Here is a 26,024-nt window from a genome sequence, read left to right on the forward strand (position 1 = left end):
ACAAGCTAAAAATGAGAAGAGGACATTTCAAGGAGAGAACCACATAGCATGTATAAAGTCAAGAGGGTGAAAAACTCAGCTGTGATGCTGGTCTGCCAGCTCTGTGGCAGGGAGGTTCAGAAAAGGAATAATGGCCTCTTCTAGCACTTCTGCTTGGGAGAAAGCTACCCCTTCAGCTTTATCCTGATGCCAGATACTTCAATTCCTCCCCACATGTCCCAGGTGCCTTTCGAACTGCCGCCCCAATGCTGTAGCTCAGAGTGAGTGAATCTGAGTGTGTGTGTGGTCCCTTTAAGAGGAATTCCTGGGATTCTAGAAGCCCTCCCTCATTCGATCATAGTTCCCACTGGCTTTTACAGCCAGAAGTTATGGGGACTTCTTTTCCTGGCATGGGAACCATGACCTGGGGGTCTGCTGTGGGGCTGGGACCCGTCACTCCTCAGGGATTTTTAACCACCACAAGTGGGTGTTGGACCAGCTCGTTCTATATCTCTGTCCCTCCTACCACTCTCAACCTGCATTCTTTGTATCTGTAGTTCTAGGACTTTTGTCCAGGTAGAAATTACTTCTGAATGATAGCTGTTCTGTAGTTTAGTTGTAATTCTGCTGCCATCTTGACCCGAAGCCTCTAGTTATTTTTTGAAGATTCTTTAAGATTTTCTATGTACAAGATCAAGCCATGTGCAAACGGAAAAACTTTAGCTAGGAGAGAGGATCCAAGATGGCTGCTCGGGTAGACTCCTAACCGCAGCAGCACACAACAATTTCAATGGAATACAACTAAAATGTAGAGTGGACATTGCCCAGAGCTACAGGTAGTCGACTGACTGAAAATTCTACAACAAGAAGGAAAGAGAAAACCAGAAGGAAAATCAGAGGAGCTGAAAAAAAGCCTAAGGTACAAGGTACGGAGACATGCTGCGCGCTCGCACGCGCGAGCCTGCGGAAGGTCGCAGCCGGAGAGGAGGAGAGGGCTGGGTGCTGCCTGGCGTTCCCTAGCAGGAAGGAAATAAAACCCCCGGCCTGGGCTGAACCCCTGAACCAGCAGCGCTGAGCCCCAGTTATGGGCCAGACCCGGGGGACCCAGCCTCCGGCAGGGGGAGACGGGGCTGTGAGGAGGAATCCCAGGGGAGCGGCGAAAAGCAGGGCCCCCGGAGTCGCGAGCACATTGTACACAGAGGACTGAATGTAGACTCTGATGCTGTATTGCCCTAGCGGGAAGAAACAAAGCCTCCAGCGGTCCTGAGCCCCACTCCTGACCGCCCCCGAACTCCAGTTCTGGGCCAATCCCTGGGGACCCAAGCTCAAGCAGAGGGAGACGGGGCTGTGAGGTGGAGTCCTGGGAGAGCAGCGAAAGGCCAAGCCCCTGGAGTCACGCACATTGCTTGCAAGGGAAGGAATGTTGACTGATGCGGGATTGCCCTGGAGGGAAGGAAACAGGAGCCCCGGCTGTGTTGGGCCCCAGTTTCGACTGCTCTGAACCCCAGTCCTAGGCCAGACCCTGGGGACCCAGGCTCAGGCAGGGGGAGACGGGGCTGTGAGGTGGAATCCCAGGGGAGCGGCGAAAAGCGGAGCCCCCAGAGTTGCGCACACTGAGCGCAGAGGACAGAATGTTGACTCTGAGGCTGTATTGCCCTGGCGGGAAGAAACAAAATCTCCGGCGGAGCTGAGCCCCACTCCTGACTGCTCTGAACCCCAGTCCTAGGCCAGACCCTGGGGACCCAGGCTCAAGCAGAGGGAGACGGGGCTGTGAGGTGGAGTCCTGGGGGAGCGGCGAAAAGCAGAGCCCCCAGAGTCACGCACATTGGACAGTCTGTTGACTCTGATCCTAGGCTTCCTTAGCGGGAAGGAGAAAAAAAGCTCCAGACTGGAGGAACGCGACAAGGAGGAGGAGCCCCTGTTGGACACCGGCCAGCCGGGCACCAGCAAGGAGCCGGGTGACGGGGCCCCCCCGGGGGGGGGGTTTGCCCCTGAGCCTTCGACCGCTGAGCGCGGGCAACAGAGCCAAGGCTGCTTCCTGGGTGACGCCGACCCCGGCAACAGGCTGAAGCAGCTCAGGAGCCCGTGGAGAACAAAGCGGTGCCAAAGGCCAACCTGCTGAGCTTCCAAGATAAGGAAGAAGAAACCAAAGAAGTTCTCAATGTGAAGAAATCAAGTGAGAGCAAAAGATAGTAAAATTACTTAAGAAGGAATACAAATAAGATCTTGAAAAATCAAAGACTAAGTCAGAACTCAACTCACCAGCCAACATTGCAACATAAATGCATTTTTTTTTTAAAAAAAGGACAGAATGTTGGAACAGCGGCGGCCAGGCCTAGAGTGGCCAGGCACAAGGCAGTGGCAGCCGGGCCTGGAGCAGCAACAGCCAGGCCCCAGAGCAGCAGCAGCCAGAACCAGAGCATCAACAGCCAGCACTGGAGCAGCCAGACCTGGGGCAGTGGCAGCCAGGCCTGAGGCGGAGGCGGCCAAGCCCAGGGTGGCCAGTCCAGGAACACCCAGACCCGGAGTGGCCGGGCCCGTAGAAGCTGGGCCCAGAGCAGCCAGGTCAGGAGCATCCAGGCCCAGAACAGCAGTAGCCAAGCCCGGAGCATCCATGCCAGGAGCGGCCAGGCTCGGAGCGGCTGGGCCCAAGGCAGCCGGGCCCAGAGCAGCCGGGTTGGGTATGGCCAGGCCCGTAGCAGCAGCTGCCAGGCTGGGAGCAGCCAGGCTGGGAGCGGCCGGGCCCGGAGCAGCTGCAGCCGGGCCCAGAGCAGCCGGGTCGGGTGCGGCCAGGCCCGGAGCAGCAGCAGCCAAATCCAGAGCAACTAGGTCAGGAGCGGCAGTGGCCAGACCCAGAGCAGCTGGTTGTGGAACGAACCAGAGCAACAGAGGCCAGGCCCGGAGCAGCCAGGCCCGGAACAGCTAGCTCCTCGTGTGCCCATGCCCCAAGGCTGCCTCTCAGACATGGCTGGAAACTTTTGCGGGAACTTGAGGGTCTGCTGAATCAAGTGATGAAGGCTTAGATCTGGATGTGTTGAGTTAGTATAGTGCTGAGGTGTTGAGCTGTGAGTGCCTTGGGTGGGGCCTGGATGAGGCTGGTTGACCTATTTGGAAATATCTTTTGTGTGAAGTGTATCATTGGGCATGTGGAGGTATTATTGATATGAGAAAATGCTAAGTAACTGATTTACTATCTGAAAAGGGATTTACTATCGGGGACAGGGAGGGAGGAAGAGACTGAACATAAACTGTGCACCTATGGATGAGGACAATGGGGGATGGGGAGGGGGAGGAGGGTGGGGTGGGAATCTGGTGGAGGGGGGAAGAAATGAGGAACCTTTGTAATAATATGAACAATAAAGATTGATAAAAAATAAATAAATAAATAAATAAAAATAAACTAAAAAAAAATATTTAACAGTTGTCTTGAGATCAAATAAAAATGGAGAAATTTTGTCTTAAGTTGTATTTTAAAGAATTTGAACTTAATAAATACCAGCTCTTAGAAAAAAACAAAAAACAAAACAAACAAACAAAAAAAAAAACTTTAGCTAGACTAACCATGGAAAAAAGGAGAACACAAATCATCAAAACTTGAATTAAAGACAATACAACTGAAACCACAGAATTACAAAGGATCATAAGGGGCTATTGTGAACAACTATATGCAGAAACTGGACAACTTAGAAGAAACAAAAATTTCTTAAAAACACACTTAACGAAGATTGAATCCGAAGAAATAGAGAATCTGAACAGATCAATTCATAGTAAAAAGTCAGTAATTAAAAATCTCCTATCAAAGAAAAGCCCAGGATAGGATAGCTTCATTGGTAAATTTTACCAAACATTTAAATAATTAATGCCAATCCTTCTCAAACTCCTCCCCCAAAAAATTAAAGAGGAAGTAACACTCCCAACTCGTTTTATGAGACCAATATAACTCTGATGCCAAAGCCAAAAATGACACCATAAGAACCCTCATCCCCCTCCTATCCCCCCCCCCCAAAAAAAAAAAAAAAATTCTGGCCCAAATCCTTGATGAATAAAAATTAAAAATTCTTAATAAAATACTAGCAAACCAAACTTAGTAGCATATTGAAAGGATCATTCACCATAATCAAGTGGGATTTATCTCTAGCATACAAGGATGGTTTACCATATATAAAGCAATAAATATGATATATCACATTAATAGAATAAAATATCTCTATAGACATGGATAAAACATCTGACAAGATCTATTTATGATAAAACACTTAACAAATTAAATATAGAGGAAACGTATCTCAACATAATAAAAACTATATATGACAAGCCCACAGCTAACATCATACTCAACAGTAAAAGCTTAAAAGCTTTTCTTCCAAGATCAGGAACAAGACAAGGTGCTCACTCTTACTACTCTTACTAAACATAGTATTGCAAGTCCTACCCACAGTCAAGAAAAAAGAATTAAAAGGCAGAAATAAAAGACTAGGAAAGGAAGAAGTAAAACTATCTCTACTTGCAGATGACATGATTTTATATCTAGAAAATTTTAAAGACACCACCAAAAAATTGTTAAATCTAAGCAATGAAATCAGTAATGGTGTAGAATGCAAAATTAATATACAAAAATCTAGTGTTCTATACAATAACAATACATTATATGGGGGGGGGGGGAGAGAACAATAATTACAAATAAATTTAACCAAAAAGGTGAAAGATTTCTACACAGAAAATTACAAAACATCAATAAAAGAAATAAACACACACACACACACACACACACACACACACACACAAATAAGGTATCCCGTATTCATGGACTAGAATAATTAATATTATTAAAATGTCCATACTACCCGAAAGCCATTTACAGATTCAATACAATCCCTACTGAGATTCCAATAGCATTTTTTACAGAGTAGAAAAATAATCCTAAAATTTATATGGAATGACAAGATCCTAAATAGCCAAAGCAATTCTGAGGAAGAAGATCAAAGTGGAAAGCATCATGCTTCCTGATTTCAAGCTATCTTATAAAGCTCTCATCATCAAAACTGGTACTGGCATAAACACAGAGAAATAAAGCAATGAAACAGAATCAAGAGCATTGAAATACAGCCATGAATATATAGCTGACTAATATTTGACAAGTAAGCCAAGAATACTCAATGCAGAAAAGAGAGGCTTTTCAATATGAGGTACTAGGAAATTGGAAAATCATAATACATGAAGAATGAAACTGTCTTATACCACTCACAAGAATTAAGTCAAATTGGAGTAAAAACACATAACATCTAAAACCATAAAACTCCTGATAATACATAGAAAAAAGTTCCTTGAGACATATGTCTTAGCAATGATTTTTTGGCTATCATACCTGAAACACAAACAAAATGAAACTGAACAAGTGGGACTATATCAAACTGAAAAGCTTTGCACAGTAAAGGAAATGACTCACACAATGAAGAGACAATCTGTAGAATGGGAAAAAGTATTTGCAAGTCATGTTTGATAAAGGTTAATATCTGAAAATATATAAAGAACTCCTACAATTCAATAGCAAAAGAACTTAAAAGGCAATTTAAAAATGGGCAAAGGAAATAATTTTTCCAAAGAAGATATACAAATGGCCTACAGATAAATGCTGTTGTTCAACATCACTAATCATTACAGAAGTGAAAATGAAAACCACATTGAGTTATAAGCTCATACCTGTTATTATTGATATCATCAAACAAACACTAGGATATATACAGAAGTTTCTTGAACAATTGTTGTTGAGAATGTGAAGAAAAGGGAACCCTTTCACACAGCTGATGGTAATGTAAACTGATACAGCTATCATGGAAAATTGTATGTTGGTTTCTAAAAAATTTTAAATTAGATTATTGTGTGAACCAGCAATTCAATTCCACTTCTGGGTATAGATCTGAACAAACAAAATAAAAACACTATGTCAAAGAGATATCTGCACTCCATGTTCACTGCATCATTATTTACACAATAGCGAAAACATGGAGACAACCTAAGTGTCCATCGTAGATGAATGGGTAAAGAAGCTGTGATATATGTATCTCCAGTGGAATATTATTCAGACATAAAAAAGAAGAAAATCTTGCCATTTGTAACAACATGTATGGACCTTGAGGGTACTATGCTAGGTAAAATAAGTTAGAAAGACAAATACCGTATGGTCTCATTTATATGTTAAAAAAAAAAAAAAAAAAAAACAAACTCAGAAAAAAAGATCAGATTTGTGTGTAGTACCAGAGTGGAGGTGGGTGCGGTTAGAATGGCCCCCTTACGAATTAAGTAATGGGGGTGTAATGTACAACATGATTATAGTTGACACTGCTGTATGGTATATTTGAATGTTGCTTAAGGAGATAAGAGCCAAGACGGTGGGATAGGTGGAAGTTACACTCAACTCCTCCCAGGACCACATCAAAATTACAACTAAATTATAGAACAAAAAACCTGGATAATTATCTGAAAACTGAATATGTCTAATAACTAAGGATATATACAGAAATCTCTCGAACTCTGGTAGAAGAGGTGGAGACATGAAAATGGGATGGCCTGGCATCCACTGCAGAGGTTGACACTTGGTGGGATATCCCTGAGAAGCAAGGGATCTAAACCCCATGAAAGGTTCCTCAGCTCAAAGCAGTAGTGATGAGAAGAGGAGCCCATATAACAACTGGCTATGAAAATCAGCAGGGATCCCATCCACCTGGGTCAGTGGTCAGCAAGCTCATTAGTCAACAGAGCCAAATACCAACAGTACAATGATTGAAATTTCTTTTGAGAGCCAATTTTTTAAAACTTAAACTTCTAACGCCACTTCTTCAAAATAGACTCGCCCAGGCCGTGGTATTTTGTGGAAGAGCCACACTCAAGGGGCCAAAGAGCCGCATGTAGCTTTCGAGCCGCAGTTTGCCGACCAGGATCTGGGTGACACAGTAATCTGCTAGAAACCCAGGCATCTTCTTAAAGGGCAAGCATACAAAATCTTACTTGAAGGCACTCACCCTGGGCTCCAGTAGAGGGATGGCACCAAATGGGACTGAAGTCATGCAGGGACTGAGTTGTGTGGCTTCTGGGATACGTATAGAGGGACAGCTGTCAGTCTCCCTGTTTTGAGTTTCTCTCTTCTTCCCCACACCACTGATAGACACCATATCTCCTACTGTATCAAGCACTTCTTACGTATGAAATTAGCCTAGCGAGCTACACTAACAGCCCCACCCTGTCAACTCCCCGAGGTCCTTTCTTTCTAAGCTAATGGATGAGGGATCTACTGGTGGCAGCCAGTCTGGCCCACATTGCAATCAGTCTTGAAAAACTCTTGGGATATTTCATGCAAGCTCAGAGATTGCTAAAAGACACACGGGGACAGACTGAGTTGTATGACTTTAGGGTGAGGGCTGCTCAACCAGCACCACTGTTCCTGTGTTGGGACACCACCACCATGGGAACTACATTAACCCTACCCTGCAGACTCCAGGAGGCTCCACCCTGCCAAGCTCCCATAGAGCTGTGGGATTTTCTGGAGGTGGCCAGCCTGGGACCTTGCTGCAGACTTCCGTTAAAAAATTTCTTGAAGAGTTGGCCAGTGTGGGCTCATTTGGAGAGTCATCCCACATACCAAGAGATTGCAGGTTTGATCCCCTGTTGGGGCACATACAGAAGGCAACCAATCAATATTCTCTCACTCTTGTTTCCCTCCCTCCCTCCCCCCCCCCCCTCTCTCTCTCTCTCTCTCTCATCAACAAGTGTATCCTCAGGTGAGGATTAAAAACAAACAAACAAACAAACAAACAAGCAAACAAAAAATCATGCTTGAGGAATTCCAGGCAATCTCAGGGGATGCTTGGACACACAAGCAATAAGCACAAGGGTCAATCCTTTTCATTTATGTGCCAATAGCAATCAAGGTTCAACTACAACAGGAGGGCACACACAACCCACACAAAGGACACTCCTGGAGCACCTGGTTCAGGTGACCGGGGAACATAGGCCACTCTACCAAGATCAGGAGATATAGCAGACATACCCAATACATAAAAACAACACAGGGAGGGTGACAAAATAAGGAGACAAAGAAACATATCCAAAATGAAGAACAGAACAAAATTCCAGAAAAAGAACTAAACAAAATGGAGACAAGCAATGTATTAGAATCACAGTTTAAAACATTGATTATAGAGATGCTCAATGATATCAGTTAGAATTTCAACAAAAAAGATAGGAAGTATAAAAATGAAGATAGAAAACATAAAAAGAACCAGCCATAAGTGAAGAATACAATAGTTGAAATGAACAATATATTTAAAAATATGAGTATAGTTTAAGGGGCCTGGAACATCAAGCATACCAACACCTGCATGATAGAGGTACCAAAAGGAAAAGAGAGAGAGAGAGAGCAAGGAATTGAAAATCTATTTGAGGAAATAATGACAAAAAACTTCCCTAACATGAGTGCAGTCTCCCAAACAAGATGAACCCAAAGAGGCCCAAACCAATACACATCATAATTAAAATGCCAAGAATGAAACACAAAGAGAATCTTAAAAGCAGCAAGAGAAAACCAGTTAGTTATTTACCAGGGAGCTCCCATATAATTATCAACCGACTTCTCATCAGAAAGGATTGATATGAAATATTCAAAGTGATAAAAAGAAAGGACCTACAACTAAAATTACTCTACACAACAAAGATATCATTTAGAATTGAAGGACAGATAAAAAGGTTCCCAGATAAGAAAAAGCTGATGACTTTCACCATAACACTATCAGAAGAAATGTTAAAGATTTCTTAAGACGAAGAAAAATAAGAATAAAAAATATATAAATAGTAAATCCTGGTTGGTGTGGCTCAGTGGGCTGGGCATTGTCTAGTTCTCCCAAAAGTTGTCAGTTCAATTTCCACTCAGGGCACATGCCTGAGTTGCAGGCTCCATCCCCAGTAGGGGGTGTGCAGGAGACAGCTGATCAATATAATATAGTTTCTCATCGATGTCTCTCTTTCTTTCTTTCTCTGATGCTCCCTCTATCTCTCTCTTTAAAAAAAAAAAATCATGCCCTAGCTGGTTTGGGTCAGTGGATAGAAGAACATCAGCCTGTGGAATGAAGGGTTCCAAGTTTGATTCTGGTCAAAGGAACATGCTAGTGTTGTGGACTTGATCCCCAGTAGGGGGCATGCAGGAGGCAGCCAATCAATGAAGTTTCTATCTCTCCCTCTCCCTCTCTGAATCAATTAAAAAATATATATATACACATTAAATATACAATATTTTATTGATTTTTTACAGAGAGGAAGGGAGAGAGAGAGAGAGCCAGAAACGTTGAAGAGAGACAAACATCGACCAGCCGCAACCAACGTACATGCCCTTGACCGGAATCAAACCCGGGACCTTTCAGTCCGCAGACCGGCGCTCTACCACTGAGCCAAACCGGTTTCGGCAATAAAAATATATTATAAAAAATCAAAACTATTCTAAAATAAATGAATAATAAAATGGCAACAACTACATATCTGTCAACAATTACTTTAAAAGTAAAATTGAAATGTTCCCATCAAAGATTTAAGATGGCTGAATAGATGAAAAAAAAAAAGAAAATCAAGACCCTTACATGTATATGCTACCTATAAGAGTCACTTCTGATTGAAAGACACACACAAACACACACACACACACACACACACACACACACACACACACAAACTGAAAGTAAAGGGATGGAAAAAATTCATAACAATGAAAACAGGAAAAAAAAGCTGGGGTAGTAATACTTATACCAGACAAAATACAGGCTATAAAAGCCGAAACTGGTTTGGCTCAGTGGTAGAGCATCGGTCTGCGGACTGAAAGGTCCTGGGTTTGATTCCAGTCAGGGGCATGTACATTGCTTGCGGGCACATCCCCAGTAGGGGGTGTGCAAGAGGCAGCTGGTCGGTGTTTCTCTCTCATCGACGTTTCTAGCTCTCTCTCTCCCTTCTTCTCTGTAAAAAATCAATAATAAAAATAAAAAAATTATATATATATATATATATATATATATATAAAATAAAGGCTATAAGAGTCAAAGGAGGACTCAGCAATTCCACATCTGGGTGTTTATCCAAAGAAACCTAAGACACTAAATAAAAAAGACACATGCATTCATATGTTCATTGCTGTATTATTTACAACTGGAGGCCAAGTACATGAAAATTCATGCACTGGTGGGGGGGAGGGAGGTATCACTCAGCCTGGCCTGACCCCCTCACAGGCCGGCAGCCCTCAGGGCAGGAGTTGACCCAGAGATCAGAGGAAGGTGACACCCAATCACACCTCTGCTGCCGCCACTGCCGGCAGCACAAGCCTCGGCCAGCCCTGGCTACCTGAGCCTCAGGTGGCCATGGGCAGCTTGGCAGCCCCCATTCGAGGTGTACCCCTTGGGCTGGCCTTGGGTATCTAGGGGGCTGAGGAGACTGGGGAATCCAGAGGCAGGCATGTGGGGCTGAGGGGACTGGGCACTGCAGTCTTGTGACTATGGGTGCTGCCATCTTGGAGGGTGTGGCAGTCAATTAGCATTTTTCCTCCTTATTGGCTGTGGGCGCCATCATCTTTGCAATGATGTGAGGGTCAATTAGCATATTCCCTCTTTTTTAGATAGAATAGCCAAGATAATGGAAGCTACCTAAGTGTCCATTAATAGATGAATGAATAAAGATGAAGTGGTACATAGATGCAATGAAATACTACTCAGCCATAAAAAAGAATACAATCTTTCCATCTGCAACAACATGAATGGACCTAGAGGGTATTGTGTTAAGTAAAATAAGTCAGAGAGAGAACTACAAACACCATATGATTTCACTTATATGTAAAATCTAAAAAAAATAAATAAAAAATAAAAAAAGAGCCAACAAAACAAATTCATAAATACATAGAACATTTTGATGGCTGCTAGATGAGAGAAGGAACGAGTGAAAAAGGGGAAGGGATTAAGAAGTACAAATTGGTAGTTACAAAATAGTCATGGGGATGTAAAGTACAGTATAGGGAATCTACACTAATAAGAGAAAGATGCAAATTGACCATACCTTCGCAATACCCACAGCCAATCTGTTGTGAGTATGCAAATTAAACCAACAAAGATGGTGAGTTAATTTGCATACATAGGCATCTAGAGTCCATGGCAATGATGCAGGCGTTCTGCACCACCCCAGCTGCTCCAGGCCTCTAGGCAGCATGGGAAGGTAGAAAAGCAGCTCTGGGCACGAGCAAAGGCAGGGCCAGCAGCCAGGGGAAGGAAAGCCCATTCTTGCATGAATCTTCGTGCATCGGGCCTCTATTATAGTCAATAATATTGTAATAACTATGTGTCGTGTCAGATGGATACTAGATATATCAGGGTGATTATTACCTAAGGTATATAAATGTCTGATCACTATGCTTTACACCTAAAACTAATATAATAGTGTATGTCAACTGTAATAAAAAATAATTTAAAAAAAAGATATAATCTCAAATCAAGCACATGCTTGAGAAGCAAAATGGTAAATGTGCTTTGGAAAAGAGTTTAGCAGTTTCTTATAAAGAAAAACATAACCTTATCATACATGATATATCAACCATGCTCCTACGTATTTACCCAATTGAGTTGAAAATCTACTCCCATCCAAAAACCTGCACATGAATGTTTAAAGCAGCTTTGTTTATAAATACCAAAAATTGGCAAAAATCAAGTCCTTCAGTAGGTGAATAAACACTATGGTACAATGAAGTATCACTCAATAATAAAAATAAATGAGTGATTAAGCCATGAAAATAAATTATCTAGATCACACTGCTATGTGAAAGAAGTTGGTGTGAAAGGGCTACCTAATGTTTGCATCTAAGTATATGACATTCTGAAAAAGAAAAAAATTACAGGGACAGTATAAATATTGGTGGTTGCCATGAATTGGGGTGGGATGGCTAAGTAGAGCACAGAAGATTTTTAGAGTAAACTATTCTCTATGATATTTTAATGGTGATACATGACATTATACATTTGTCAAAACCAAAGGACCATAAAATACCAAGTGAATCCTAACGTAAATTGTGGAAGTTAATAATTATAACAGATGTATCTCATTGATATGAGATGTTAATAATAGGGAACCGGGACTATTAACATCTCAGGTGTGTGAAAGCTCCTAATTTTTGTTACCAACAACTGCTCTAAAAAGAAAGTTTAATTTTTTAAAAAGGGTGATGAAGATTCCTCAAACATAAAATAATTCAGATGCTGCTAGTAAAAATGAATAACAAATGTCTATTACAGCTTCCCTAAAAGCAACACTAGTAACAATAAGGTCAGGAGGGATTCCCTCTAGTAACAATAAGGTCAGGAGGGATTCCCTATAATTCATGCGCCAAAAGTCCCACTATATATAATATGGCATAGTATCAAACGTTTACTATATAAAACCAGAAAATACAGATGAGGCAATGGGATAATCTAGATGGCTAACTATAAGAGTTTTTAATATCATGCATGCACTTGACACTCCCTCCTATCAGGAAGTGTCTTTGGGTTTGCTTTTTTACTCCAGGCACCAACCAGGTGTCTTATCTCCACAGGAAAACTCTGACTTGATCACTGATGGCATACCAATAAGTTCCTAAGACAAAAAAAAAAAAAAAAAAAAAAAAAAAGCCTGTTTTTAAGTTTATTTACTTCCCACCTCTAATTTTTATCTACTTTTTTAAATAATTGATTTCAGAGGGGAAAGAAAAGGGAGAGATAGAAACATCAATGATGAAAATCATTGATCACCTTCCTCCTGCATGTCCCATACTGGGGATCAAGCCCACAACCTGGCATGTACCCTGACAGGGAATCAAACCTGAGACCCTTCAGTCAGCAGGCCCATGCTCTACCCACTGAGCCCGGTTAGGGCAATTATTACCTACTTTTGTTCAGTTCCTTCCATTCCTACCACAGATATTGGTCCACTTTTACTTCACATTTACACTTTTATCTTCTTGATCTACTGTTTACTATAACTACATCTATTGATTTAAGTCCTAACAGGCATTTCTATAGTCTCTTCAGTATTTCAAACATATATTGTGTGCTTTAATTCAGATTCAGCAAACATTTACTGAGCTCCTTTAGCCTCATTTCACCCTCATTGCTATAGCTACACTAAAGAAGTTATTATTACCTCCACTAGTGACCTGGTACACAAAATTCATGCACATTAAAAGGGGAAAAAGAAGAAATAATTTAATATTGCTATTTACCCTTTCTCTTCAAAAGAAGTGTCAGAGATGAAAGAAAATTAGTAAAATGTATATGAAAACGTTCCTCCTGTCAGAGTCTGGGGCTCACCACGAGACCCAGAGTCAAGTCCCTGCCCACCCACATGCACCTCAAAATTGCGTGAGACCCAGACCCAGCCATTGGCTAGATCCAGACCAGGCGAGTCCCACCATGGTCAAGCCCTGTTGGGCAGGAGCCATAGCCTCGGGACCCCTGGCCCGGTGTCAGAACAGGGGGTGTGGCCTGAGGTCCCCCTCAGACCGGGGTGGGGGGAGTGCCTTGAGGTCCTCTGTCAAGCCCTTCCAGGTTGGGGACATGGCCTGGGTGGGGGGCATAGCCTGAGGTCCCCCATCAAGCCCCATGAGGCAGGGGTGGGGGCGGCACAGCCTCAGGTCCCCCGGCCCAGCACAGGCAGTGGGGCACGGACTCCGGTCCCCTGTCCAGCCCCGCTGGGTGGGGGTGCGGTCTGAGTTCCCGAACCCAGCACTGGGGGTGTACCTTGAGGTCCTTCGTCAAGCCCTGTTGGCCAGGGGACAGGCCTGAGGTCCCCCGGCCTAGTGCTGGGGCAAGGAAGTAGCCTGAGGTCCCCTAGCTCAGCAGCAGGACGTGAATCACACCTTGAGGTCCCCTGTCAAGCCCTACGGGGGTGGAGGAGGGGGGAGCCTCAGGTCCCTGTTGATTGCTCCTTAAAGCTTCTTATGGGCCGGGACCGGTTTGGCTCAGTGAATAGAGCGTCGGCCTGCGGACTGAAAGGTCCCGGGTTCGATTCCGGTCAAGGGCATGTACCTTGGTTGCGGGCACATCCCCAGTGGGGGCTGTGCAAGAGGCAGCTGGTCGATGTTTCTCTCTCATCGACGTTTCTAACTCTCTGTCCCTCTCAATTCCTCTCTGTGTAAAATCAATAAAATATATTAAAAAAAAAAAAAGCTTCTTATGGGAACTTGGCCTCAGCTGTGAGTGCAGCCATCTTTGTGATGGAGTGATGGTCAATTAGGATATTCCTTCTTTATTAGATAGGATTTTATAGAGAAGCAAACATACTCAGAGAAGTTAAAAAAACTTGTCTGAGTGCACCCAAATCAAGTATAAATCTATGAACCAAGTCATGTACACTTCCCACTCATCTTTATCTCTCCCTATAAAACTACAAGATACTCTGCTAGTTAGAATTTAAGGTTTTATGCCACCCCCTGAAACCTGTTTTTCATATCCTATCTAAAAACCTGTCCTCTAGACATAACGATCCTATCTGATCCTTCAAATCTTGTCTAGTAGATTCTTCTATTCCTAGTTCCTTTCTCTATATAGTAAAACCTTGAAATAATGGATTAGTTCAGGTGAGACATTGTCCCTTAAAGCCAAAAGTCCGTTATATAATAAAGTAGGTTTCTCCAAATGTGTATGCTAAAAAAATTGACTAATTTAGCTGTTCTTTGTTTTTAATGTTTGGAGGTTTTTTAAACTAATATTTTTAGAGAGAGAGGAAGGGAGATGGCTAGAGAGATAGCCATTAATGAGAGAGACACATCATTGATCGGCTGCCTCCTGTATGCCCCCTATTGGGGATCAAGCCCACAACCCAGGCATGTGTCCTGACCTGGAACTGAACCCATGACCTCTTGGTTCCTGGGTTAATGCTCAACTGCTGAGTCACACTGGCTAGACTAGTTTACTTGTTTTTACTTCTGTACATACATTTATATAATTAAAATTAAGTATGTATGAAAAGTTTAATTCCACAGAAAAGTTTTCTATATGTATTACTGTAACTTAAATTTATACTGAATAGGTCTAGTAAATGCTTGCACTCACCAGTCTCTGCAAGTAAACAAATGCACATGGCTGGGGTGTGGCTTAGAGCATGTTAAAACTGCTGCAGAAAGTCACGTCATAAAACAACAGAACCAATTACTGAATGAGATGCAGTGTGATCACCTGGTAATCATTCACTGAACATTGTTTATGAGCAGTGATTTCTGGATTTAAATATGTAGACTATAGCTGTAGATATGTAATATTTATTTATGTTGGCAAATTACTGTTTCTTCCAACATATGGCCTATTTGCTAAAATTTGTTAAAAATAACAGTGAACTAATAAAAAAAGAACCTGTTGATTTAATTAAAAGCAAACCTTGGTTAAAAGCATTTAAAAATTAATGAGGTGTTAATTTTCACATATTACATATGGACCAGAAATTTTGTCCATTAAATTCGAAGTCCATTAAATCAAGGCCCATAAAATCAAGGGTTTATTGATCCATCCATGCCACTAATGTCACCTGCTAGCATGGTGCCCCCAACATGATTTCAGGAGGGCATGTGGGCTTATTTTAGCCTACTGCCTTCCTTTTAACAGACTATACCAAGAATGTCAAACTCAAAGGCTAACATGGGTCAAATAAACAAGGTTTAAGTTTATGTGGGCTGCCAAAGAAACATAAAAGCTTCAATTTTCATAGAAAAGTAGGTTTATTTCAATAGAGATATGCTGAATACAAAGGGCTGAAATAAATGAGTAATCATTAATATAAAATAGAACATTTAATAAAAATTAATATTTTTTACTTGAACATTTACTGACCAGACACTGAATAACTATACAAATTAATAAGTGTAATGCAAATAAACCAATTTTTCTTATTCTCCAAAAGTGAAATATTTCCTATTGCACACACCAAACAAGTTAGTCCAAGACTAATGATGTGGCAATCAGCTGCTAAAATATTCACTGCTAGTATTAGTGGAGAGAAAGAGTGCGCCTGTGCAAAAGTTGCGTAAGGGAAATGAAAGCAACATTGTAGTTCATTCTTAATAAATATGTATAACAGGATATTGTAAAAATTAAGTTATGAAAATTTTATTAAAATGTTTTTTACATATCATTACATTGTCTGGGACACAAAAATATTCGTTGCGGGCCACATGTGAACCCTTACACTGTGGCAACATCAATGTACAGTACTGTAATTAGCTGCTTAATAGATTATTTTATGCATTGGATTATCTAAACAACATGAAGCCAGTGACCTGCCTAAAACAACAATGACAACTGAAGACACCCCTGGAACCTCAAAGTAAATGAATACCTGCCATATTTATTATTTTTGCAGGAAAAAAAGAATTTTAACAGATTTAAATTTGACCATAAAGAGAATTAGTGAAATGAAGTTGCCGCTATAAGCTAATTAAACCCAGGATACATTTATCATGCCATGTTTATTCAAAACAAAACAAAAAATTACAATTCAAACCACTCTTGCATTTTCAATAGCAAAGTTAACAATGAAGCCTCCTATCTTGTAAGAAAATCATAATTGTCCACCAAGTTTGTAATATAACAATGTATGACTAATTTTTCATAGTTTCCCAGGGAGGTAGTATGAGCAAAAGCTTTATGTGATGTTGAGCCTTTCATTTTATTTCATCTACAAAATGGGTACAAATATACCTGCTTCATAAGGTTGTTAAAAAAAACTAAATAAAATCATAAAGGTCTTAGTACAATGTTTTATGCATAGTGAGAACTCAAAATGTTCCTTCTCCTCCTCATTATTATTCTGCTGTTCTTAGTCTTTGTTTCCTCACTTACAATATTAAAATCCTTACATCTAGGGCTGTGCTATGAGAACTAAGCACATTGCTTGGGTGAGTAAGAGGTACTTAATATAAACCCATCATTCCCATCCCTTTACAGAACTATACTTATAAAGCCACGGGTTAGTGGGAAAAAACACAGCAGCTTTTCAAAAACGGTGTATTTCATTTCGGGAGGAGGGAGTGTGGACAGTAGTAGAAAGATAAAAGTTAATTATTATATAACCTAGGCAGTATTTAATTATGTAATTAAATCATGACTTCAATGATTTTAAGTCATAATTTATAATAATAATGAAGGTACAAGGTTAAACTTAATTTAAAAAAAACACTCAGAGACAATTACACTTTTTTTCTAAAGCAAAACAAAAAGACTTTGTATACACACACATTATTTAAGCATGAATTACTATGATATTTTAGAAGTGACTTCAAAAACAGTTTTATTGTTTCACTGTCTTATGAAACCAAAACATTTTAAACTGGAGTTTAAAACATGAATTAATAGGAACCGCTATGGTGGTATTTATTCTGTTTAAAATTTTGCATTCTTCTGAAAGAAATACATGTGTACTAGACATAAGGAAATAAACATTTGTTTTCCTTACCTGTTGTGTTCCATCTGCACTTACAATAGGGGCAGACAGAAGAGAAATATCACTAGTTAAAATCTGAGATGTATCCAGTAGTGGTGGATGTTCTGCCATTTCAATAAGACATTAATATACCGGATAACTCTGCAACTCTGAAAAACAAAAATATATCGCATATGTATATTTCCTTAAAATATCCTATCTAATAAAGAGGGAATATGCTAATTGACCCTCACACCATCACAAAGATGGCAGCACCCACAGCCAATAGGAGGGAAAATGGTAACTGACTGCCCCCTTAAGATGGCGGCACCCACAGCAAATAAGGATGGAATACGCTAATTGACTGCCACACCCTCAAAGATGGCGGGCCCAATCTCCTCAGACCCGCTGGAGCAGCAGGCAAGGAAAGGCTGGGCCCGCCCCCACTCCACACTCCTGCCTCCAGAGTCCCCAGTCCCCTCAGCCCCCCAGCTGCCAGCCTGAGGCGGAGGCAATCCTCGATGGCAGCTGCCCAGCTGCATAGGGCCACCGAGGCTCAGGTAAACAGGGCCAGCTGAGGCTTGCACTGCTGGCAGTGGCAGGAGAAGAGGTATGATGGGGTGTCGCCTTCCCCCGATCGCTGGGCTTCCTCCTGTCCCTGAGGGCTCCCAGACTATGAGAGGAGGCAGGCAGAGCTGAGGGACCCCTCTCCAGTTCATGAATTTTCATGCACCAGGCCTCTAGTGTTAAAATATGATACATCCAAGATTTGTTTTCTTAGGTTATATATTTATTTTGAGAGTATGCTTATTAAACCTGGGGACAGTGAAACCAAAGAAATGATTAAAATAGAAAAAACAACAGGGGAGTGTCTAGGTGGTGCTGTGATTTTGGTTCTCTAGTAATGTTATGGGAAAAAGTGAGCCATAGCGGGTTGCTGTTAACTCAATGGAAAGTCAGATAAAGAGGTCTGAGAGAGCCGTTCAGGGGAGTAAGCCCAGGATGAACTGCTGCTGCCAGCTGCTCTCCTGGCTGCAAGTTTCTGGAGGAACCTTAGAGCACAGGAGAGAAAAGTAAAGATGCACACCTGAGGAGAAGGAAGGTATGATTATGCTTCAGAGAGAGCCTAAAGCTTTGTCTTATTCTTTAACCTAAAGAGATAGCCTTATCAAAGGAAATCTTACAATATTCTGTTGACTACTTTTTAGTCAACAAGTCATTTAAGGAAATACATTTCTTACAATTTAACCAACTGTCTGTCATTGTAGAAAATAAACTAAGATCTAATAAAGCCATTATATCAGCAACTTCTACTTAAAATCTGTTTCTCTATCCCTTTCATCTCTATGCAATATTTATTTAATTCAACTACTATCACTTTAGCTAAACACTGGGATAGGCACTAAATGCAATGACTGAGTGAAGCAATTCTACCACTTTTTTTTTTTTTAAATGAGGAAAGATGATGATTATGAAAACTCAATCCCTCTTCATCATCCTATCAGTCTCAAGAAAATACATAGGAATTAAGATTTTTCATTGATTCCTCAGACAGAAAAATTGGTCCAGGATTAGAATAAGATCCTTCAAGTCCTAACTTTTATGTTCTGACACTGGACTTCTATCATTCTGGTTTTAGTTTTCTTTTCTAAGTGATACCTACTTTACTATAAACCAAATAATTTCAGTGATAAAAACACATACATTTAGAAATCCTTAACAAGAATGTCACTTGTATAAAAAGTAGAGGACCTGACATATGCAATATCAGTTTATCACATGGCAACCAAAAAACATCAGCCAATGTTAGAATGAACACAATTGAGATCAATCATAAATTTTATTGAATCTATACTGAAAGGCAAAATAACAAACATTTTTGGATGCTTGCAGCATTCTACAATTCAATGTCAAAATGTTTAATTATTTAAAAATTGTTTATAGTATTATGGATGTCCTTATTTCCCCACATCTTTAATCCCCTATTTCTTTCCCCCATCCCACCTCAGACCTTCACATTATTGTCTGTGTCCATGGGTTATGCATATATAATATGTTCTTTGGTTGATTTCTTCCAGTCCCCCAACCACCTCCCTTCTGAGATCTGCCAATCTGTTCCATGTACCCATACCTCTGGTCCTATTTTGTAATTTTATTCACTAGAGGCCTGAATTTTGTGCACAGAGGCAGGGGTGGGGTTGTCCCGCAGCCCAGCCTGCACCCTCTCAAATCTGGGACCCCTCAAGGAATGTCCGACTGCCCGTTTAGGCCCAATCCCACTGGCATCGGGCCTACATGGGCAGTGGGACATCCCTCTCACAATCCAGGACTGCTGGCTCCCAACTGCTCGCTTGCTAGCCTTCCTGATTGCCCCTAACCACTCCCATGCCAGCCTGATTGATGTCTAACTGCTCCCCTGCCAGCTTGTTTGCCCCCAACTTCCCTCCTTTGCAGGTCTGGTCACCCCTAACAGACCTCCCCTGCAGGGTTGATCGCCTTCAACTGTCCTCTCTTGCAGGCCTGATCCCTCTCAACTGCCAACCCCTACTTGCCTGACCACCCACAACTGCCCTCCCTTGCAGGCCTGTTCCTTCCCAACTGCCCTCCCCTGCTGGCCATCTTGTGTCCACATTGGGACAGGAGCTTTGACCACATGGGGGCAATCATATTGTGTGTTGAGACCCCTGTGTGTGTAGTGATGGTCAATCATATTGTGTGTGTAGTGATGGTCAATCTGCATTATTACTCTTTTATTAGGTAGAGGCCTGGTGCACGGGTGGGGGCCAGCTTGTTTGTCCTGAAGGGTGTCTGGGATCCGGGTGGGGGTTCCCTTGGGGCATGGGGCATGGGGCAGTCTGAATGAGGGGCCTGTGGTGGTTTGCAGGCCGACCATGGCCCCAGCGACGCAAGCGGAGGTCCTGGTATCTGGAATTTATTTACCTTCTACAATTGAAACTTTGTCACCTGGAGTGGAGCCAAGCCTCCTACTCACTCTGTGGTGGCAGACATTTCTGTTTGGATTTGTTTACCTTCTATAATTGAAACTTTGTAGCCTGGAGTGGAGGCTTAGGCCCGCAAGGGCAGGCGGAAATGCCGGGGAAATGCCTCCCTCCTGCTCTCTGTGGCTGTAGCCATCTTGGTTGGGTTTATTTGCATACTGACTCTGATTGGCTTATGGGTGTGACTTGTGGAGTGGAGTGATGGTTAATTTGCACATTACTCTTTTATTAGGTAGGATTATATTCCACATATAAGTAAGATCATGTGATACTTGTCTTTCTCAGACTAGATTATTTCACTTAATATAATACTCTCCAGGTCCCTCCATGTGTGGCAAAGGGTAAGAGTTTCTTCTTATCACAGCTGCATAGCATTCCTCTGTGTAAATGTATCAAAGCTTTTTCATCCACTCATCTACCAATGGGCAAGTGGGTTGTTTCTAGATCTCAGGTATTATAAATTTTGCTGCTTATGTACATCAGGGTGCACATATTCTTTCAAATTAGTGTTTCGTGTTTTTTAGGATATATTCCTAGAAGTGAGATCACTGGGTCAAATGGCAGTCCCATATTTAATTTGAGGAAACTTCATGTGGGTTTTCCATAAAGGCTGCACCAGTCTGCATTTCCACTAACAATGTATACTAGAGTTCCCTTTTCTCCACATCATCACTAGCACTTGTCATTTGTTGATTTGTGAATGGTAGCCATTTTAACAGGTGTGATGTGATACCTCATTGTCATTTTAATTTGCACCTCTCTGATGATTAGTGATATTAAACATTTTTTATGTCTCTTGGCCATCTGTTTGTCCACTTTGGAGAAGTGTCTAGTTAAGTCCTTTGCCCATTTTTAAATTTGTTTGCCTTTTGTTAAGTTTTATGAGTTCCTTATACATTTTGGAAGCTAACCCTTTATCAGATGTATCATTAGCAAATAAGTTCTCCCATAGAGTGGGCTCCTTTTTCATTTTGTTGGTTTCTTTTACTGTGCAGAAACTTTTTTATTTTGATGTAGTCTCACCTTGTTTATTTTCACTTTTGTTTCCCTTGCCCTAAGAGATGGGCAAATATATTGCTATGAGAGGTCTGAGATTTTGCTGCCTATGGTTTCTTCTAAGATTTTTTATGGTATCACCAAGATTTCTTTTTAAATCCATTTTGAGATTATTCTTATACATGGTGTAAATTGGTGATCTAGTTTCATTTTTTTGCATATATCCATCCAGTTTTTCCAACACCATTTATTAAAGAGATTGAATTGACTTTATTGTATGCTTTTGCCTCCTTTGTCAAATATTAATTGAGCATAATGAGTTGGATAAATTTCTGGGTTCTCTGTTCTGTTCCACTGATCAATATGCCAGTACCAGGGTGTTTTGATTACAGTGGCTTTGTAGTATAACTTGATATCTGATATTATGATTCTTCCAACTTCATTCTTCTTTTTCAAAGTTGCTGTGTTTGCTTTTTTTTTGTTCCATAAAAATTTTTGGATTATTTGTTCAAGACCTGTGAAATATGCCATTGGTATTTTAACAGACATTACACTGAATCTATGGATTGTTTTGGGTTGTGTAAACATTTTAATGATGTTAATTCTTCTAATCCATGAACATGGTTTATGCTTCCAATTCAAATTTGTGTGTGTCATCAGAAGATAATATTTGTATCTTCCTCTATTTCTTTTTTCAGTGTCTTGTAGTTTTCCAAGTACAGGTCTTTGTCCTCCTGGATTAAGTTTATTCCTAGGTATAAACTTATTAATATTTTATTTATTGCAATGGTAAGTAGGATTTTTGTTGTTAATCCTCACCCCAGTATATTTTTCCCACTAATTTTCTAGAGAATGGTATAGAGAGGAGGAGTGGGGAAGAGAGAGAAAAACACATCCATGTGAGAGACATGTGGTTGCCTCATACACAACCCCACTGTGTCCAGGAATCGAGCAGGCAACCCAGGTACATGCCCTTGATTAGGAATCAACCCTAAGACCCTTTGGCTTGAGGGCCTACACTCTCACCACTGAGTAACACCAGCCAAGACAATGGGGTTGTTGTTGTTTTTTGTTTGTTTCTCTTTCTGAGACGTCATTATTGGTATATAAAAATGCCATCAATTTTTGGATGTTAATTTTGTTTTCTGCTAGTTTGCCAAAATCATTAATTACTTTTTGACAATCTTTAGGGTTTTCTATATACAATATCATGCCATCTGCAAATAATGATAGCTTTACTTCCTCCTTTCCAATTTGGATGTCTCTTATTTTTACGTTGGGTCTGATTACTGTGGCTAGTACTTTAAATATTATGTTGAATGAGAGACATCCTTATTTTGTTCCTCATGTTAAGGGAAATGTTTTTAGTTTTTGACAATTATGATGTTGGCTGTAGGTTTTTCATTTGTAGTTCTTTATTATGTTGAGGTATGACCCCTCTATTCCCATCTTAGTGAGAGGTTTTTTTGTTTGTTTGTTTGTTTGTTTGTTTGTTTTTACCATAAATGGGTGCTGGATTCTGTCAAATGCTTTTTCTGTATCTACTGATATATTAATGTGATCTTTATCCTTCATTTTATGTATTGTATCACATTTATTAATTCATGAATACTGTACCAATTTAGCATTCCCAAAATAAATCCCAGTTAGTCATGGTATATGATTTTCATAATATACAATAGTAGGAACCTGGTGCACAAAATTCATGCACGAGATGGGGGGTGCAGGAGGAAGGGTGTCCTTCAGCCTGGCCTGCATCCTCTCAAACCTGGGACCCCCTCCGGGGTGTTCAACTGCCAGTTTGGGTTGATCCCTGTGGGTCTAAACCATCAGTCGGACAATCTTCTCACAACCCAGGACCACTGGCTCCTAACTGCTAGCCTGCCTACCTGCCTGATTGCCCCTATCCTCTTCTGCCTGACAGCCTGATTGCCCCCTAACCACTCCCCTGCCAGCCTGACTGCCTCCAAGTGCCCTCCCCTGCCGGCCCAACTGCCCTCCCTTGCCAGCCCGATAGCCCCTAACTTCCCTCCCCTGCAGGCCTAATCACCCACAACTGCCTTGCAGGCCTGATTGCTCCCAAGGAACCCCCAGGGTTTGTGATGCAGAGCGGCCGCCAGGCCCCACCTCCACTGTGCGTGTGGCTATCTTGTGGCAGCCATCTTGTGACAATGTCACAGGCAAGGACGTGAGAATCCCCTATGCTTTTATTAGTATAGATGGCTGGTTCCTATTTATTAATATTTTGTTCATCAGGGATACTGGCTTATAATTTTCTTTCTGTGTAGTGTCTTTATGTGGCTTTGTAATTAGAGTAATGCTGGCCTTATAAAAAGAGTTTAGAAGTCTTCCTTCTTGAAAAATTTTTGGAACAGTTTGAAGAGGGTATGTGTTAGTTCTTCTTTGAATATTTGGTAAAATTCACATGTGAAGCCATTTGAAACAGGACATGTTTTTTATTACTGCTTCATTAGTTTTAATAGGTCTAGTCAGGTTTTCTGATTCTTCCTGATTGAATTTGAGAAGTTTTTAGGAAATTGTCTATTTCGCCCAGGTTGTCCAATTTGTTGGTATGTAGTTGTTCATAGAAAATGTTTTCTTTATTTAAAATGTTGAGTCTTTGCAGAAACTCTCATACAAATTGACTAACCTAAAAACAATTTTCTATGGAGATACATAAAAACTTATAAGATTTTAAAAAATATTCAATACAAGTATCTACTTCATGATTTGATATGTATAACTGTAACATAAAACATTATCATAAAATGCATACAATGTAAACATAACAGACATATACTTATATAAATATCGCCTATTGTATGTATACATACATACAATAGGCGATATTTATATATACTTATATATATGTGTGTGTATATGAGTATATATGAATATATAGAGAAGGGGGTTCACAAATCTAACTTCTGGCTTAATCTGTATTGGCATATTTCCTAAAGTTCAATAAAATTACAGAATACTTTATTTTTTTTAATTTTTTAAAAAATATATATTTTATTGATTTTGTTCAGAGAGGAAGGGAGAGAGATAGAGAGTCAGGAACATCGATGAGAGTCATCGGTCAGCTGCCTCTTGCACACCCCCTACTGGGGATATGCCCGAAACCATGGTACATGCCCTTGACCGGAATCGAACCCAGGGGGCGTGGCCTGAGGTCCACCAGCATGCCCCATTGAGTGGTGGGACACAGCCTGAAGTCCCTCACCCCGGCCAGGCGCCTCGCAGTCTCAGGTTCCTGCTGATCAGTCGTTACGCATCACGCTGTGATGACCATTTGCATATTAGTCTTTTATTATTATGACTAGAGGTCTGGTGCAAAAAATAAATGCACAGGTATGGTCCTTAGGCCTTGCTAGCGATTGAAGCGCGATTGTCTGGCATGGAAGGGCAGGTCCCAGCTAATCTCTTAACAGCAATCTTGGCTTTTTCTAGCATGTACTTCAAAAATTTTCCAGCCTATACCCACTACCCAGTTCCAAAGCCACTTCCACATTTGTGGATATAGTTTTATAGCAGCACTCCACTTACTGGTACCAATTACTATCTTAGCTCTGGCTGCTGGATCAAATACCATAAACTAGGTGGCTTAAGCAATAGGCATTTATTTCTCAAGAGTTCTTTAGGCTGTGAATCCCAGGGTCTGTGTGCCAACATTATCAGGTTCTTCCTGAGTGCTCTCTTCTAGACCTGTTCATGGCTACCTCTTGATGGCTTCAGAAGGTTAGTTTCTGGTCTCTTCAACTCTTCTAATAAAAACACTAACTCTACCTCCAAATATGAGTACATTGGGGTTTAAGGCTTCAACACATAAAGTCAGTCTATGGCTATCAGATTTAGAAAAATTTGTTTTCCCACTTGTCACTGCTGTAATTCTGAATCTTACTAGCTTTGTTACTCATATATTCTAACAGTTTTTCTTCCTTAACCTCCTCATTCATATCTATTCTACATGAATTTGTTCTTTAATAAGAATACTCCTGTTCTAACGACAATAGCCTAGAGTCTAGGCTAGCCCTAGACCTAGAGTCCAAGGTAGCAAACTCATGACAATAAGCATGGCCTGAGGCTTGAAACTTCAGCTCTACTTCTTTAAAAGTATATGAAAAAACATAAAAGCAAAATCCTGCTTATATTATAGCCATAGCATAATTGAGAACCATAGTAAAAATATGTACATTTAGACTGAGAAATCCAATGTATTTTTCTGTTCTCTTGATATGTCTAAATCAACAGAACTATAAATTAGTATCACAGTTAAATCTAGAATTTAGAAGTACTTAAAAATCTACATATGAAAAAGCATTAGGTAAAAACATTAATATCATAGAAAGTATCATATTAGTATAATGGAATTACAGTAATTTTCTCTATTTCCCAATATTTTTAGGTAATGTGGATATGGTTATAACACTTTCATTCAAAATTCTGATTAAAAGGGGTCTGTATTGAAGAATCCTAGGCAAAGAAAGAGTCACATTTGGCTTATCAACCACCTAATTATGTTTTCAGAAAATTTCAATAAATTTTGCTTAAATTTGCTAGTTCACCTTACAAGCTAATATCCTAAAA

The 26,024-nt window shown here is 40.8% G+C and overlaps 1 protein-coding gene across 4 annotated transcripts in view; it reads right to left on the minus strand.

Moving 5' to 3' along the window:
* FNDC3A (fibronectin type III domain containing 3A) overlaps nt 1–26,024 on the minus strand; it is a 159,709-nt gene that overhangs the window by 112,151 nt on the left and 21,534 nt on the right. For all 4 annotated transcript variants that reach the window (XM_045588660.1, XM_036455765.2, XM_036455763.2 and 1 more), the window contains exon 2: nt 17,473–17,609. In XM_045588660.1, coding sequence (XP_045444616.1) covers nt 17,473–17,571 — 99 coding nt within the window. In that variant the 5' untranslated portion in view covers nt 17,572–17,609. The remainder of the gene's footprint in view (nt 1–17,472; nt 17,610–26,024) is intronic.

This window comes from Pipistrellus kuhlii, unplaced genomic scaffold (assembly GCF_014108245.1).
Source record: "Pipistrellus kuhlii isolate mPipKuh1 unplaced genomic scaffold, mPipKuh1.p scaffold_m20_p_3, whole genome shotgun sequence".
In the NCBI taxonomy this organism is placed as follows: Eukaryota; Metazoa; Chordata; class Mammalia; order Chiroptera; family Vespertilionidae; genus Pipistrellus; species Pipistrellus kuhlii.